Source organism: Polistes dominula, unplaced genomic scaffold (assembly GCF_049000335.1).
Source record: "Polistes dominula isolate Pdom_NZ unplaced genomic scaffold, Pdom_raw_medaka contig_24, whole genome shotgun sequence".
Taxonomy (NCBI): Eukaryota; Metazoa; Arthropoda; class Insecta; order Hymenoptera; family Vespidae; genus Polistes; species Polistes dominula.
The window spans coordinates 6,960,293-6,975,291 of NW_028301150.1; the positions used below are offsets into that span (position 1 = coordinate 6,960,293).

Genomic DNA, 14,999 nt, shown 5'->3' on the forward strand with positions numbered 1-14,999 from the left:
TCTTTTTAAGAAATGATTATAGACGAATGATAATTTCTCAACTTATTTATTTATCTTTAATTGTACATTTTTTGTTTTCTTTCTAAATTACACCTTTTTATTTGTTCACATATTAAATTATTTATGAGATAAACGATATAAAATTTGAATATAGAAGTAAAATAAACAATTGTTTTGTAGATAATTTTAAGCTTTAAAATTGAATATGATACACATAAAGAAATAATATAGTAATTAAGATTATATTAATTTGTAGAAATGCAACCAAAGGAATTATAACATTGAATAAGGCATTGCTGTGTTTTGATAGACTCTATATTAGGTGTTTCCAAGAATTTTTCAACAAAATTTATGTGATCTAATAGTTGATTTAATGCTTCTTTATAGTAACCTTGATACATTTTGGAAATTGCATTTACCCTCTTTTCAATTGATTTTCTAAGTTGCTTCTTTAATTTTTGATAGTCTAATTTTTTATTACATTGGGGACAATGTTTTATTTTATGCATGCCATTCTTTGTCTCCATAAATGAATAATCGGCTTGAGAACATGTTTTGCATTTAAAATTAAGCATATCTGGCAATGGTAATCGCCAATTATACTTGCAAGCATCGCATTCGCACATGAAAAGATATTTTTTCCATAAATACTCGCGCCTTGCTAATTTGTCATCGCTAAGAAATTGTGGACCATAGCAGTCTAATATTTCATTTCCTTTGCTAATGCAACGTAATGTTCTTACAACAACTTTTCCTATAAAAGGATATATTTATTAATTGTTTGTCAATACAATGCATATCTTTTATTTTCGTTGCATATAAAACTCATAAAGAACAAAATAGATAATTATAAAAAAAATGTTATGTTATTATATCATATAATATAATATAATATAATATAATATAATATAATATAATATATATATATATATATATATATATATATATAACTTACCAGATGAATAAGAATGTCGAACTACATTAGGATAACAACTATGATTTGTAAGACTGACAGTGGTGTAAATGGCACAACCTACATTTCTTGGTTCCCAAACATGCGTTTCTTCATTATGTACATTTTCAACAATTTCGTAAGCATTATAATTAATGGCCTGCAAATGCTGCAACGTAGCAGTCGCTAAAGCTATGAATTTGTTGTTATCCAGTGAATCTATTCCAATTTCATTGAAAGAAAAAATTAAACACTTGGCTATAAACACTGCTTCTATACTACGAATAGCATTTACATTAGGATCTACATTCGTACAATGTGATTCTAATTGTAAAACAGTTGTGTAATCTAATGGATCATATATTTTATTTGCATTTGATATAACAGTGTTTTTTTCTTTTGACTGATGGTGCTTAAAAAACTCTGTATTAAGACTAGACGATTTATAAATTTTTTCCGTATTATTATGTTTTTTTTCATTTGGAGATAAAGCTGCTATCAAAGTAGTTCTATAAGCCAACAAAAGATGAGATAATTTATTTTTTCCTTCATTAAATCCTTCCTCAAAGAAAAGATTTAATATAGCGCATTCATATTTATGATACATCTCCCATGACTCATTGCGACAAGTTTCAGTGCAATACGAAACCTGAAAAGGGAAATATAATTTCTGGAATATGGATGCAAAAGCACAGTTACACACTGAACTTCATAACGATTTAAAGAGGGGTAAAACAAAATTAATTATTATTAAACTAACTATTTCACTCTTGTACACGCACAAGATCATGCATAATACTAACTGTTTGACACATATAACAAGGAATTCTAACATTATCTTCCAATTTAAGGGAACTGTAACAATGCAAGCAATTCCTGTCGAGTGCCTCTTTATCAATGGTGGAGGAGAAAGGCTGATCGACTATTAAAACACTTCCTGCACAAATATCTCTGGTTGCTACAAGATGCCTGCCTCTGTTATTATCAAATCGAAGTTCTACTGCATCGGAACAACTTTTCAGACTGTTGTTCAACTTTCCATGCACAGTTGGTGTCGATACGACGGTTTGTTTTGTTATTACTTCAGCGGAAGAACAATACTTGGCATTTTCCTTTCCACGTATTTTCTGTTTCCGTCGAATAGTTATTTCCAATTTTTTAGAGCACTCGTGTTTAAAATTATAACATTCCTTTTTATGCTTTAAGTAAACATTTTTATTATCTACATTTTTATCGTAAAAGCTCTGAGGAAGTGCTAACAAGCATTCACTATCTTTAAGACATTTTATCCAAGCTCCTAATTTATACCAATATTTTGCACGCTCTAAAAGAGCATTCATAAATACTAAACTACATGCACTGGCTGCAAACAGTGCTTCGGTGAGAACACTACATGCTCTACTCTCTTCTTCCGCTTTAATTTCTCCATCTTTCATTATATTAAGTGATTTCTGATAAAGCAGTTTTGCTTGTTGATCGTTCTTACCCTTATATGATTTAGTTATCTTTGTATTTAATACACATGGTAATTCAATTATTACTTGAACCATCCCTTGTCTATCTCCTTTTACCGATAATTCTTTAAAACGGCTCATAAATGGTTCAGTTGTTACAGTATCATATGCTTGCCGACAAAAATCAACAAATATACTGCCACTATAATAAATTTATTGAATATTTATTAAATATAATTAAGTGTAATTATATTACATAATGAAAAAAAATAGATTCAATTGTAAATCAAATTTATCCTCGTTCTGCATATTGAATATATTATAACATAAATCTGTTTTGTATGGTATTTGACATACAATTTTATTCTATATATATTATTTAATAATATATATATATATATATTGAAATTTGTATAGTTTATATAAAAATGTAAATATATAATGTCATGATAAAATAGCATAAACTCTTTAAACGTTATTAATTTATTAAATTTATATATCTATTTGAAATATAATTGAAAGAGAGAGAGAAAAAGAGAGATCTAAAAAAAATCATTTTTTACTTACTTATTTTTCATAGTCATTTTTAAATATTATTTGTTACTGATCCCTCACAATTTGTATCACGAATGTAGGACGGTTGTCGTACTTGTATATTCTCTCGAAGGCGGTTTACTAATGTGACGATTTCTAAAATTAGTTACCAAAGTTACTGTTGTAAATGCCTCGTATAAAATGCGTGGCAAATGCCAAACATAACACATCAATGAATTTATTTTGCTTTTCTTTCTCTCTCTTTCTCTTTCTCTTTCTCTCTCTCTCTCTCTCTCTCTCCCTCTTCAAATTAAAGAAAAAAAATACATTGTATATAATATAAAAATATATATATTGTGTGTGTGTGTGTGTGTATAGAAAAGAAAAGAAAATAAACAATTTATTTAAAATTTCTTTAAAAATATTTACATAATGCGTCTTATGTATGCAAGTCTATTGTAATGTATATAGAAGAGTAATTTATTATTAGTTCTATAAATGTATCAAGAACAAATGAAATCTTCTATGCAGTATTGCACTATCTACATTTTGAAAATACACATGATAAACGAGTTATTTTAGAAATTAATTATTGATAAAGTAAAAAAATATTATTAATCAATTATAAATTTTTTTCTTCAATTATACAATTGTAGGATTATTAATCTATATAAGTAAATGTTGTTTTAAAATGTGACAAATGTATTCGAAATTAATAAAGAAGAAAAGGAAAAACAACAATAAATAATTCTTAAAGATTTGCATTTTTATTTAAATCATCTTATTTATAAGTGATTACAAATTACAAATTACACTAAGTGACTACAATTATATATACAAATATAATTAATAATAATTATTATTGTGTATGCGTGTGTGGTTATACAATTGTAGAAATAACTATATAAGATTTTAACTTTTCAAATAAAAATTATTTCCGCTTATTTCTATATCCCGCGTTTCGTTGATTTAAAAATAGCGGGACGAATAAATACTAGATATTTTTTGTACGTTTGACCAATAGAATGTTAGCTTTTATTTGTTACTAATATATAGCTTAAACTAGTGAAAAGTAATAGATGAGAAAAGTAGTTTAAGATTTGGTCGTAGCGCTTCGAGCGCTTTTATTTGACGAACTTCAATCGATAATGTAGGAAAGTGAATTTTTGTAGAAGTTAAAACATCAAGATAGTCATAAATGAAACATTACCGACAATTCATGGCAAAAGAATGGAAAAGAAGATTACGAAGTGATGGTAAAGAAGATTTAAAGCAAAAATTTAGGTTACTTTTATAAGATCTATAATATACATTATGCCTGTGTGTTCTAAATATACAATACGTGAAATCGATTTACTTAGCCTATTTCTTAAAAGTATAACAAATCCATGAAGTAGTCAATTATAACAATATTGTTTTAAATATTATAAGCTTTTCGCAACGATTTAAATTAAATATCATTCATTTGGATATAAAGTTTTGAAATTAATTTAAGAATGATAAGATATTATTTTCCCGCCCGCCTACGCGCCTAAAATCTATCATTTCTTCGATATCTCAGAATACGACTGACGTTTCTTATTATACACGTGCGCAGAAGTTAATTCATGGATTAAACAGGAGATATTATCATACTAAAGTCTTAAGTAGATTATTCTTCATTATTGGTATTGAATGTGTTATGTGGAGCATATCAAGAAAGCATTATGGTAAGTAAAAAAAAGATAAATTCATTGGAAAAATATTAAAATTAATCTCATCTAAATAATATATTTATCTATGTATGTACATTTTCATATAATTAATTATATGATTTTTCAGGAACAAGAAGAAATATTAACGTATCAAGTAATGAATACTATTGAACGTAAGACTTGTGAAAATGATGATATTGAAAATTCAGACGAAAGTGATAGACCATCAGGTGAGAGATGGGCTCCTGTTGGAGCAAACGATGGAGATAATGATTTTGGGGATGAATATAAATATGTTGATAATATAGGAAAGTAAGTGATTATTTGATGAAACGTTTTGTAGATTTTATTAATGGTTTACTAATATACAATACTTTTCTTACATAATACTTTTAGCCTTTCTAATGATATGGAAAGATTAAAGTTATTAGAAGAAGAACAAGAGATGCTTAATTCGTCTCTGATAGCGTTAACTACACATTTTGCTCAAGTAGGTATTATAATCGTTTTTACTTATATAGAATTATGAATAGATTTTTTAATGTTTAATATTCTTATAGGTACAATTTCGTTTACGTCAAATTGTTGATGCTCCGACTAATGAGAAAGAAACATTGCTTAAAGAGTTAGAAGAATTTGCATTTAGAGGGATTCCTGATGTACCGAATAATTTATTATTTGAAAGCAGATCTATTACACCCATTTCTCCGACATTTTGTAAAGAAAGCGTAAGTATTACACTTTTATTTATTATTTAATTATTTCATTTTTTAATTTTAACATTTGATTTTAATGCTTTTTATCATACCTTATTGCTTACTTATTTATATTATTTGTTTTTCTTTTTATTTTTAAATGATTTATTTATTTCCTTTTTGTTGTCACATTATGAAAAAGATATATAATAAACTTTTATTAATACATCTACTATATAAACCGCATTTATTATTCTTTATCCACACATCCATTTTTTCCTTATATTTCAATTTTTTAAATAACATTTTAAAATGCGCTTGAAAATTTGTACAAAGAATGCATATTATGTAAATACTGAAACTTTTTTCAAGGTAATTATAATTATTGTTTGTTTTTATTATATATTATATTTTTGTTAAATTAGCATTATTAATAAATTTATAATCCTATCTAATTTAGCAGATTGGAAGCATGGTTAGTGATGTAGAAATGGAATCGAAAATGGCATTACAGAGAACTAAACAAAGGGAGTTAATTAGTCAATTAAAGTCACAATTGGAAGATTTAGAAAAATACGCATACGAAATGGGTGATGCAGATTTACCACAAAGCGTTGTGTTAGAACGTCAAAGTATAATAATCAGTAAGTTATGATATAAAATAATTTAATATAACACTTTAAATCATTATATTTGAATAAGTAAACTTAATGGTTCCTTTTCTAGATCACTTGAAGGAAAAATTAAATTTTAATGTAGATGATTTGTGTAAGTTACCAATAGATGATTTAAGGTGGCAAGTTGATTATGCAATAAGTCAAGTAAGTTTATATGTATATATATTTTATTGTATCTGTTTTTTTTCTGATATATTTACAAAAATTGCAATTACATTACAGATAGTTAGTCCATTAAAAATGAAAGAACAATTGGTGTCTCAATTGAAAACACAAATTGCTGATTTAGAACGATTTATAAATTATCTTCAAGGAGAAGTGAGTACGGAAACATTGGCATGCACTTGTGCTTGTCCAGTACATACTAATGGCTCTGCTACATTTAATCATACTAACAAATTTGAGAAAAAGGCAATAGATAATGAAAGTAAAACTAAAACTTTGAATACTGTTAAAAAGGTCGTAGCTCTCTTACATATGTTTATAATATCACAATTGGGATGTAGTAGTGCACAGGTTCGAAGAAATTTAAATAAAAATTCGATATATAATTGGCGTGATTTAAGAACTAGATTAGACATTGCGGTTGAGCACGTTTTAAGTACTATCGCAGAAAATGAACATCAGCTTGAAGATGATGATGTTGGTGCTGATGAATACACGTCTGACTCGGATTCTGCATCAATGCACTGTAATGCAAAACTAACATCGGCAATAAGAAAGCATCTAGCAGCTTCCATTAGAGATTTGTTACAACATGGTTTAATGTCTGATGTACGTTCTAACAGTGTAGTTCCGTTTATGGGATGTTTTCATCAAAGAAGTCCTTCCTCTGCTAATTTTATGCATGCCTGGGAACTTATCTTAAAATATTATGAAATAAAAAATGGCCATTATTATAACTCCAGTCCGGCACAAAAATTATCTCAAAGCTTTAATTTAGATCTTATCGGTAAAGCTACTTCTGCTAAACAGGTAATTTTTTCGCTTTGTTCATTCAATTCATAATTAACAAATAAATACGAGAAATTCATAGTTTCAGTTTGAATGTATTTAATTTATTATTTTTAGAGTCTACTAACTACTATAGGTAACATTATTGCTTCGCATAGTCCTTACAAACGGAGTCGTGATTCACATTTTAAAGCATTTATATGTGCTGCTTTAAAGTAAGTAAAATTGTTATTCTTGTCTCAACACTAAGAATAATTATAGAATTAAATGAATTATAAATTTTAATTGTAGCGCAAATAAATTGGTGGTTTGGCTAAAGCTCATTTTACAATGCCAATATCTTTTAGAATGTCACTACACGTCATGGAGTTATGTGGTGAAAACAGGTATATTTAAATTCGTATATTTATTTGATACGTTTTAATGAATATTCTTTTTTCTTTTTTAACTATTAGGATTTCAAGACGCATTTCACACTCTCGACAAACTTACGAGATATAAGTTTGATCTGCCAGTTGACTTAGCTGTACGTCAATTTCAAAATATAAAGGACGCATTCTGATTAATGCATAGAAAATGATCCTTGTATAAAAAAATTATAATTATTAATGAGAACAAAAAAAAACTCAGATACAACAATCCTCTATATGATATATATAAGTACACTTATGAGTGGAAGATAATATCAGAATGTATAATTCAAATAAGTTACCAAGTTTTCGAATCTAAGAATTATACTGCAATCATAAGTATTATCAAGCATTAACTTATAACCAGTATTCTTTCGTAGTTCCTATATGCTTGGAAAAGGTAAATATTATTTATGAAGTATGTAATAAAAATTAAATAATTTTTATCTTGAGGTATTATATAAGATATATATATTATCAGTATTTATCAAATATTATTTTACATTTACATCACAATTTTTTTCTTTTTTCTTTTCTTTCTAATTAATTAATTAATAATATCTTTTCAACATAAAATTTCATGCTATCATTACATAGCAGTGGTTTATTCCAAACATATTTACACACAGTAGGGTTGAACATAATAAAAACTAAAGAATATAATAAGTAACAGAAACTTACCTTTCCAAATACTTATACATGCAGTCGATGATTTAATACATGCATTTAGAATATTGCAAATATCATTTGCAATATTTTTACACAAAGTAAACGTAAATACAACAAATAAGAGAATAGGAATTAAAGATAAAAAGAGCATTATAATTAAATGTTTCATTAAATATTCATAAAAAATTAGAAAAATATTAATCATGTATTTCATTTATACTAATAAGTAGTCACTTATATTTAACAATGAATCTTAAATCAAATTAAAAACCAAAGAATTATTATATTTATTCTTTTTAAGTAAAATTTCATAGATATTCTTTATATATTAAATAGGTTGTTAAACGACATTATGTACATATGTATGTAGTCAATATTTTATCAATTTTTATGCAACTTATATATAACAAATATTTAGATTGGTTATAAAAATAATTTATTATATAACTTATTATTTATATATTTTTAAGAAATTTTGTTTGTTATATTGACTTATATTATCTTGTAGCCTAAATTTTTTTTATTTGTAGGGAATTATTAATTAAATCTGACATAATATTTACATATGCACATAATGTTGGTTTTATTAAATATTTTCTTTAATGAGTTCATATTACATCCAATAAATAACTATTACTTAAGAATGAAAAATTTGTGTTATACAAATTTTAAAAAATAATATATACAAATACATGAATCTTATACAGTAATAGTTTTACTTGTACTTGTACATATACGTATCATTAAGTTTTTGCTAAATATAAGAGAATATAATGTATCAATTATATCATAAAAATCATATATTAATTAATTAATAAGAGCTTTACGTAAAAATCTAAATATCTATTAATATCAATTAATTGGATAAATACATAAATAAATATCTCTATCTGTACATTAATTTCATTTAAAGTAAAAATTAATCATACACCAATTCTGTCATGATAATATATATCCTTTTCTTATCCTATACTATATTTTTTATTGGGCTGTGAGTTAAATGAAAAACAATAAATATGAAAGTGGTTGTTTATTTTTTGTAAAAGTACATCAGTAAAAGTTTGTAGCAGATTTCTTTTCAACAAGTTTGTAATCATTGTTGACTCCGTGATCTACACATTGATAATAAAAATATTTCATGGATTAAAAAATGATAGAAATTGACACATTTATGGAGCTTTACATAGAGTAATTGTTAATATTATAATTATGGAACAAATATACCTTTTTAATATAAATCTTAAATATACACATTCACAATCGAATTTTAAGATATAAAGGAACAAAAAATATAATGGAATAATCTATTTGTAAAAACAATAAGAAACGTTATGTATTGTCGTGGAGTCTCAATGCTTTCACAGATTAAGTAATAGAGTTTGTTGTACATAAAATTCAGAATAGAGACTACATTTTCAATAACAAATTTGAAATCAACGAATTATATAATACCAGGAGTTATTTTTTGGTCAGAGATAATACGCTTAAAAATGTGTATTATCCTTTTATATCGTATTACATAGATTTTTTTTCTACTTATATAGGATACAAGTACGTGGATGTTATAAGAGCACAGAATCGGTGTCTTCCCCTTTTTCATTTACAAAAATGTATATAAAAAGGTATATAGAAGAGCTTTAGTTCCATTATTATTATTATCTTGCATCTCTTACTTTTACTTATTGTTACATGCAATGATAAATGATGTACTTGTTAGAACATACACATATTACATTTTCTTAATATTCAACAAATATGAAGGTATATGCGAATTAATACATCTTGCGTGTAAACATTTATCGTATCAATACATGATCGTACGTATTATAGTAAAAAACAATCTAGATGCGCTGTCCTTGGTAGAAATTTGGTGGTATTTATGTTTTTATATACGTAAAATATATTTAGGTATATATATATATAATATAAACCGTTTAAAAAAATGATTATAAAATATATGTAAAATACACAAAGAATCTATCTAAAAATATTCATTAATTGATGGATTCTTGTTGGAATGTCAGTGTAATATAATATAATATACCACTTCGTTCAATTTAAATAAAATATTACTTAAAAACACTATCAGAGAACAAAACATTAGCATTTAAAAGATGAATAAAAATTAATTACAATACGCTTTGACATTTTTGGAAAAATCTATAAAAATCGTGTACAACAAATAAGTGTACATGTTGTGGCATCAAACAAGAAATACGTTAATTAAATAATATGCGATTTGAACATTCATTATATTGTTTTACAATACCATAATATAATTTACTTTCAAAATTTTACATATAACAGTATACATACTCACTTACATACATGTTCTCTTTGGTTTAACATTCTTCATTGTCATTTTCCTTGACATAATTCTTATAACACACATTTAAGTTATATTTTTGCTATAGCAACGATCTAATATACATATTTAACAAGAAAAAAATTTGTGAGCGATCAAAGTATTAGAGCTAATTTAAATATTATCACAAATGACAAAACCATAAAATGCACAATCAAGTTTTACATTGCGAATTTTTTGAATCTCTTTAATTTTACTAACAGGATCTTAAAAATAATTCTTCACTTTGGTCGTATATCTTTTGTTCAGTCTTCAGTTATATTTATTCAGAGTATAAATTAAAAAATCTCGTGTGTTATTTCTATCTCAGTGTTAAGTATATAATTCTATTTTTAAATAATTTCTTAAAATAACTTGGAATAAAAAATGGAATGTAAGTATTCTTTCAAGTAAATGTAAGTTCATATATACTCATATAATTTTTGAGTAAACAAAAAATGCATTTAATTTTAATGCATATGCATACAGTGGTGAAAGTATGTATTGACACACTACGCTGAAAAAAAATTGTTTATAACGCTTGTTCTTCATATGAATCTTTTTATCTAGAATGTTTTATTACCAATACTTATGTCTTCCACTGTATGTATACACATATTAATTCAATAATTCCATTATGAAACTGTATAAAGACTCTATCTCTTTTTAAAGCATTACCTTCTGCATAATATTGATTATATGATTCACATACTGCTCTGGAATGTTGCATAATATACATATAAATCTGCATAGCAAAACATGTAAAGATATAGAAAATGTAAATATATATATATATATTAGGGCAGTGACCTTTTACAATCATATTAAAACATTTCTATAATATTTATGGTTATGTATGTATATTTGCTAAATAATAGCCGTTCATATTTATATCACACATCACCGATTATAAATGTAAATGGCTAGGATAATAGAATAGAATATATATGAAATAAAAAACTTTGACAATTTACATTGCAATAATGTGATTTAAATAGCTGATCAATTCCACAAGAATCTTTTTCAGTTCTTGCAATTATTAATATTTAAAAATTTTAAACGATATTTTAAGCCATTATGTTAAGTTAAAATGCATCATTTTTTCATTACGTGTAAAGATATATAAATTGTTTGTGTACATCTATTCGATAGGATATTAAACTACATTTTTTATCCACAAAACAGTAAAACTTACGATTTAATGTTCGCATGTACTTAAAAAGCATTTTGCTAAAGATATTCTCAAATCAATATAGTTATTACTAATATATGTAATAGCCACATTTTCTTTTTCTTTTTATAAATATTCTTAGCTGTATGCCATTAACGTGACATAACAAATATAACAAAGAAGGCCTTTGTATGTAACATTTACATTTTACATTTTAATAATTACTTACCTTTAATGCCGAGTAAGTAATATATTAGTTATTACACTTATATATAATCATGTACTGCTTCATTTGTATTCAGACGTGAATGCGTAAAGCCACGCTGTCTGTTTTATTCTCTGCTTCTATCTCGTGTTTTATTGTATCAAGTCTTTCATAAATTGCTCTAAATGTAGGCCTGTCGGATGGTCTTCTATTCCAGCAAAGTTTCATTAATTCATATATTGATAAAGGTGTATTATCAGGACATTGGAGAACATTGCCTTCTTTGATGTATTTAACAACTTCTTCGTGAGTCATTCCGTAATATGGTTGAAGAGCAAAACTAAATATTTCCCACAAGCATACTGCAAAAGCCCAAACATCTGATTCAACAGTATATTTGTTATAAAGTATACTTTCAAGAGGCATCCATCTAACTGGAATAGCATCTTGTTCGTCGCCTTTATAATAATCTTGAAGATATATTTTTTGAGATAATCCAAAATCCGCTATTTTCACGATCATTTGATCGTTTATTAAACAATTTCTAGTTGCAAGGTCTCGATGTACAAATTTTCTGTCTGATAAATATACCATTCCGGATGCTACTTGCAAAGCTATATTAATTAAATCCATATGCGATAATTGTGAATCTGTGAATGTACCATCTCTTTCTAAACTTCGAATAATGTAATTTCCAGGTGAACAAGAACGTAGGAATTCATTTAAATCACCACGTCCCATGTATTCAAATAAAAGACACATTGGACGCCCTAATGCACACACACCCAACAACTTAACAATATTTGGATGATTAAATTCTGCAAGTAAACATGCTTCCCTTTCAAAATCTACAAGCAAATCATCTGATGCTTCTTCCTTCAACATTTTCACCGCAACATTTGTGAATTCTTCACCTGGCACTAAACCAGGTGCTTTTGCCTGAAATACTCGACCAAAGGCACCCTGACCTAAATCTCGTACATAAATAATATTATTTCGTGGAAATTCGAGTTTTTCCAATTTTGGATTAAGCTTCGCACTTGTTTTGTGGTATGCCTCATTGCTTGGCAATTTGTCTAAATCAATGTTAACATCCTATAAAGATATTACAATAGAAAAGTATAGTATTTTTCATCTAATTGTATATTTTTACTCAGCGTGGGTGTATATGAATATATATACCTGACTTTCAGTCTGATTATATCCTTGATGTCTTTTATGAAGTTTTCGTCTTAAAAGTATAGAAATCAAAGTTCCAGCAACGAATATAAGTCCCAATACAGAGAGTGCTAATATAAATGGTGGATTAATAACCGTATATACAGTTAAATCTTTTGGGTTAATTTCAATTATTGTATTTGTGGTATTATCTGAAAAAATCGAAATATTAATTAGATAATGATGCTTTAACGTTTATAACTAATACAATAAGATAAAATAATCATAAAATAAATATGCTTTTTTTACATAAATATTTTACCACATATAGGAATATCACAATGTTGCCAACGTGTATCAGGATCCATAGTGAAACACCACGGCATAGATTCAATGCCATCTACATTTCTACAATAATTTTCACCCTTTTGAATTTGTGGAAAAATATCTGGCGGTTTATCGTGACTTTGTGGAAATTGAGCACTCCATGGTTGACAATCTAATCCACCCTTTGTTTTATTTAACTTTCCCATGTAATATCTACCATTACCTTTGATACAGTCATCTGTAAAATATATGACATATTTTTTATAGTAAATGACATATTTTTTTTCAAGACAAATACATTAAAAATGTATCCGGTAAGAGCTTACAAGTAACAAGTTCTTCTTTTATATCGGTTAAATGAGCTTCCGAGCAAGTTACTTTTCCTTTAACTATTCTTGGTAAACTTTGACAATCTGGTAAACTGAAGTGGCCACGTGACCGAATATAAATTCCTTTTTGTTTTTGGTCCTCGATTATTATCCAGTTATTGAAACAAAAATGATGTACTGCTATGCAATCTTCGTAACACAATGGCAATCCTACTAATTCGTGGCACCGTGGAAAGGCATATAAACAGAGCATTTGCTGTAATAAAAAACCATACCACATAGATATTATTACATTAATGTATTACAGATAATAAAATATATACAAGCGTTCAATGAAAGAAATACGTACTTCTGCTGCTGAACGACATGGTTCTACAAGAGTTTCTATTACTTCTTCCCATAAATTCGTTGTTATTTGTTCGTTCAACAATCCACCAGGATTACCAAATGAACTATTAAACCATACCTTTCCAATGCCAGTGAGATATTTTTTGCATATTTTGCCATTATAAAAGGCGCAATAACCTTGTGGTACTACCTCTATAAAATATGATAATAACAATTAATATGATACTTAATATAAAGTAATAATAATAAAAATATAAAAAGAAATACATACTACTTTGTACAATAGTAATGTGCAAAACAATTGCCGTGAAGGAAATAATCCAAAGCACCATTATTTAAATACAATAATACGATGCTGCAGACGAAGAAGAAAGATTACATGTTGAGAAATATAATTTCTTTTAGATAAAGATTTGTTCTTCTTTATTGAGTATATTTGATTCACCTCGTGTCACACAACACGCTTTTAAATTAATATTAAAATTTAACATTTTTTTCTTTTTTAAAATTCACAATCTTATTTTACAAATAAAAAAAACAACACTCATTCGATAAATAATAATAAAAATATCTTTTTCATAAAGATGAAGAATTCTTAAATGAATTTAATTTGTAAAAACAATTCTAACACAAGATAAAAATTCACATTTATTTTCTAATAAGGACTCTGGCATAAATGCACAAAATATATGTATATATATACATATACATGTATATATATATTTTTTAAAGAGTATATAGTAATTATATATATTGATATAATTTAATACTTGGAACTTTAAATAACGTATTCATTCATATCTACTGAGTACGTAATAATAATAAACATTTGATTTTTTTTCTAACTGAATCTAATTAGCTCCTAGTTGCTACCCTTCCACTGACTACAATCTGTTCAATGATCCGTTACTAGCAGTTACTAGTAGTGGTAGTAGTAGTAGTAGTAGTAGTAGTGTAGTAGTAGGTAGTAGTAGTAGTTCATAGTACCATAGCCTTTATTATACTTAAGCTTAGTTTGCAATGTATATTTAAATTGCAAATTATTAAGAAAACAATGTAAAAATAAACAAAATAATTT

The 14,999-nt window shown here is 26.4% G+C and overlaps 3 protein-coding genes and 1 long non-coding RNA gene across 5 annotated transcripts; 2 read left to right on the forward strand and 2 right to left on the reverse strand.

The window, feature by feature from the left end:
* Window positions 1–30: 30 nt before the first annotated feature.
* Window positions 31–3,549, reverse strand: LOC107066604 (SET and MYND domain-containing protein DDB_G0273589). The gene is made up of 4 exons (XM_015321390.2): window positions 2,974–3,549; window positions 1,756–2,608; window positions 956–1,601; window positions 31–754 (listed from the first exon to the last, which is right to left on the reverse strand). The coding sequence occupies exons 1-4, from the start codon at window positions 2,988–2,990 to the stop codon at window positions 246–248; spliced, it is 2,025 nt and encodes a 674-aa protein (XP_015176876.1). The 5' UTR covers window positions 2,991–3,549; the 3' UTR covers window positions 31–245.
* Window positions 1,541–1,888, forward strand: LOC149030845 (uncharacterized). The gene is made up of 2 exons (XR_016178311.1): window positions 1,541–1,681; window positions 1,804–1,888. It is a non-coding gene; the product is annotated as an uncharacterized LOC149030845 (long non-coding RNA).
* A 666-nt stretch (window positions 3,550–4,215) lies between the features above and the next one.
* On the forward strand, window positions 4,216–7,596 carry LOC107066643 (RUN domain-containing protein 1). 2 transcript variants are annotated; one of them, XM_015321461.2, is made up of 10 exons: window positions 4,216–4,649; window positions 4,762–4,946; window positions 5,031–5,124; window positions 5,195–5,362; window positions 5,793–5,973; window positions 6,056–6,150; window positions 6,229–6,981; window positions 7,078–7,175; window positions 7,252–7,346; window positions 7,416–7,596. In XM_015321461.2, the coding sequence occupies exons 1-10, from the start codon at window positions 4,647–4,649 to the stop codon at window positions 7,520–7,522; spliced, it is 1,779 nt and encodes a 592-aa protein (XP_015176947.1). In that variant the 5' UTR covers window positions 4,216–4,646; the 3' UTR covers window positions 7,523–7,596. The 2 variants fall into 2 exon arrangements, with proteins under 2 accessions (XP_015176947.1, XP_015176946.1); XM_015321460.2 differs by having other exon boundaries at window positions 4,217–4,649; window positions 5,790–5,973.
* A 1,458-nt stretch (window positions 7,597–9,054) lies between these two features.
* Window positions 9,055–14,838, reverse strand: Nrk (Neurospecific receptor kinase). The gene is made up of 6 exons (XM_015321459.2): window positions 14,193–14,838; window positions 13,923–14,113; window positions 13,571–13,829; window positions 13,240–13,482; window positions 12,942–13,129; window positions 9,055–12,854 (listed from the first exon to the last, which is right to left on the reverse strand). The coding sequence occupies exons 1-6, from the start codon at window positions 14,251–14,253 to the stop codon at window positions 11,853–11,855; spliced, it is 1,944 nt and encodes a 647-aa protein (XP_015176945.1). The 5' UTR covers window positions 14,254–14,838; the 3' UTR covers window positions 9,055–11,852.
* Between the last annotated feature and the right edge of the window lie 161 nt (window positions 14,839–14,999).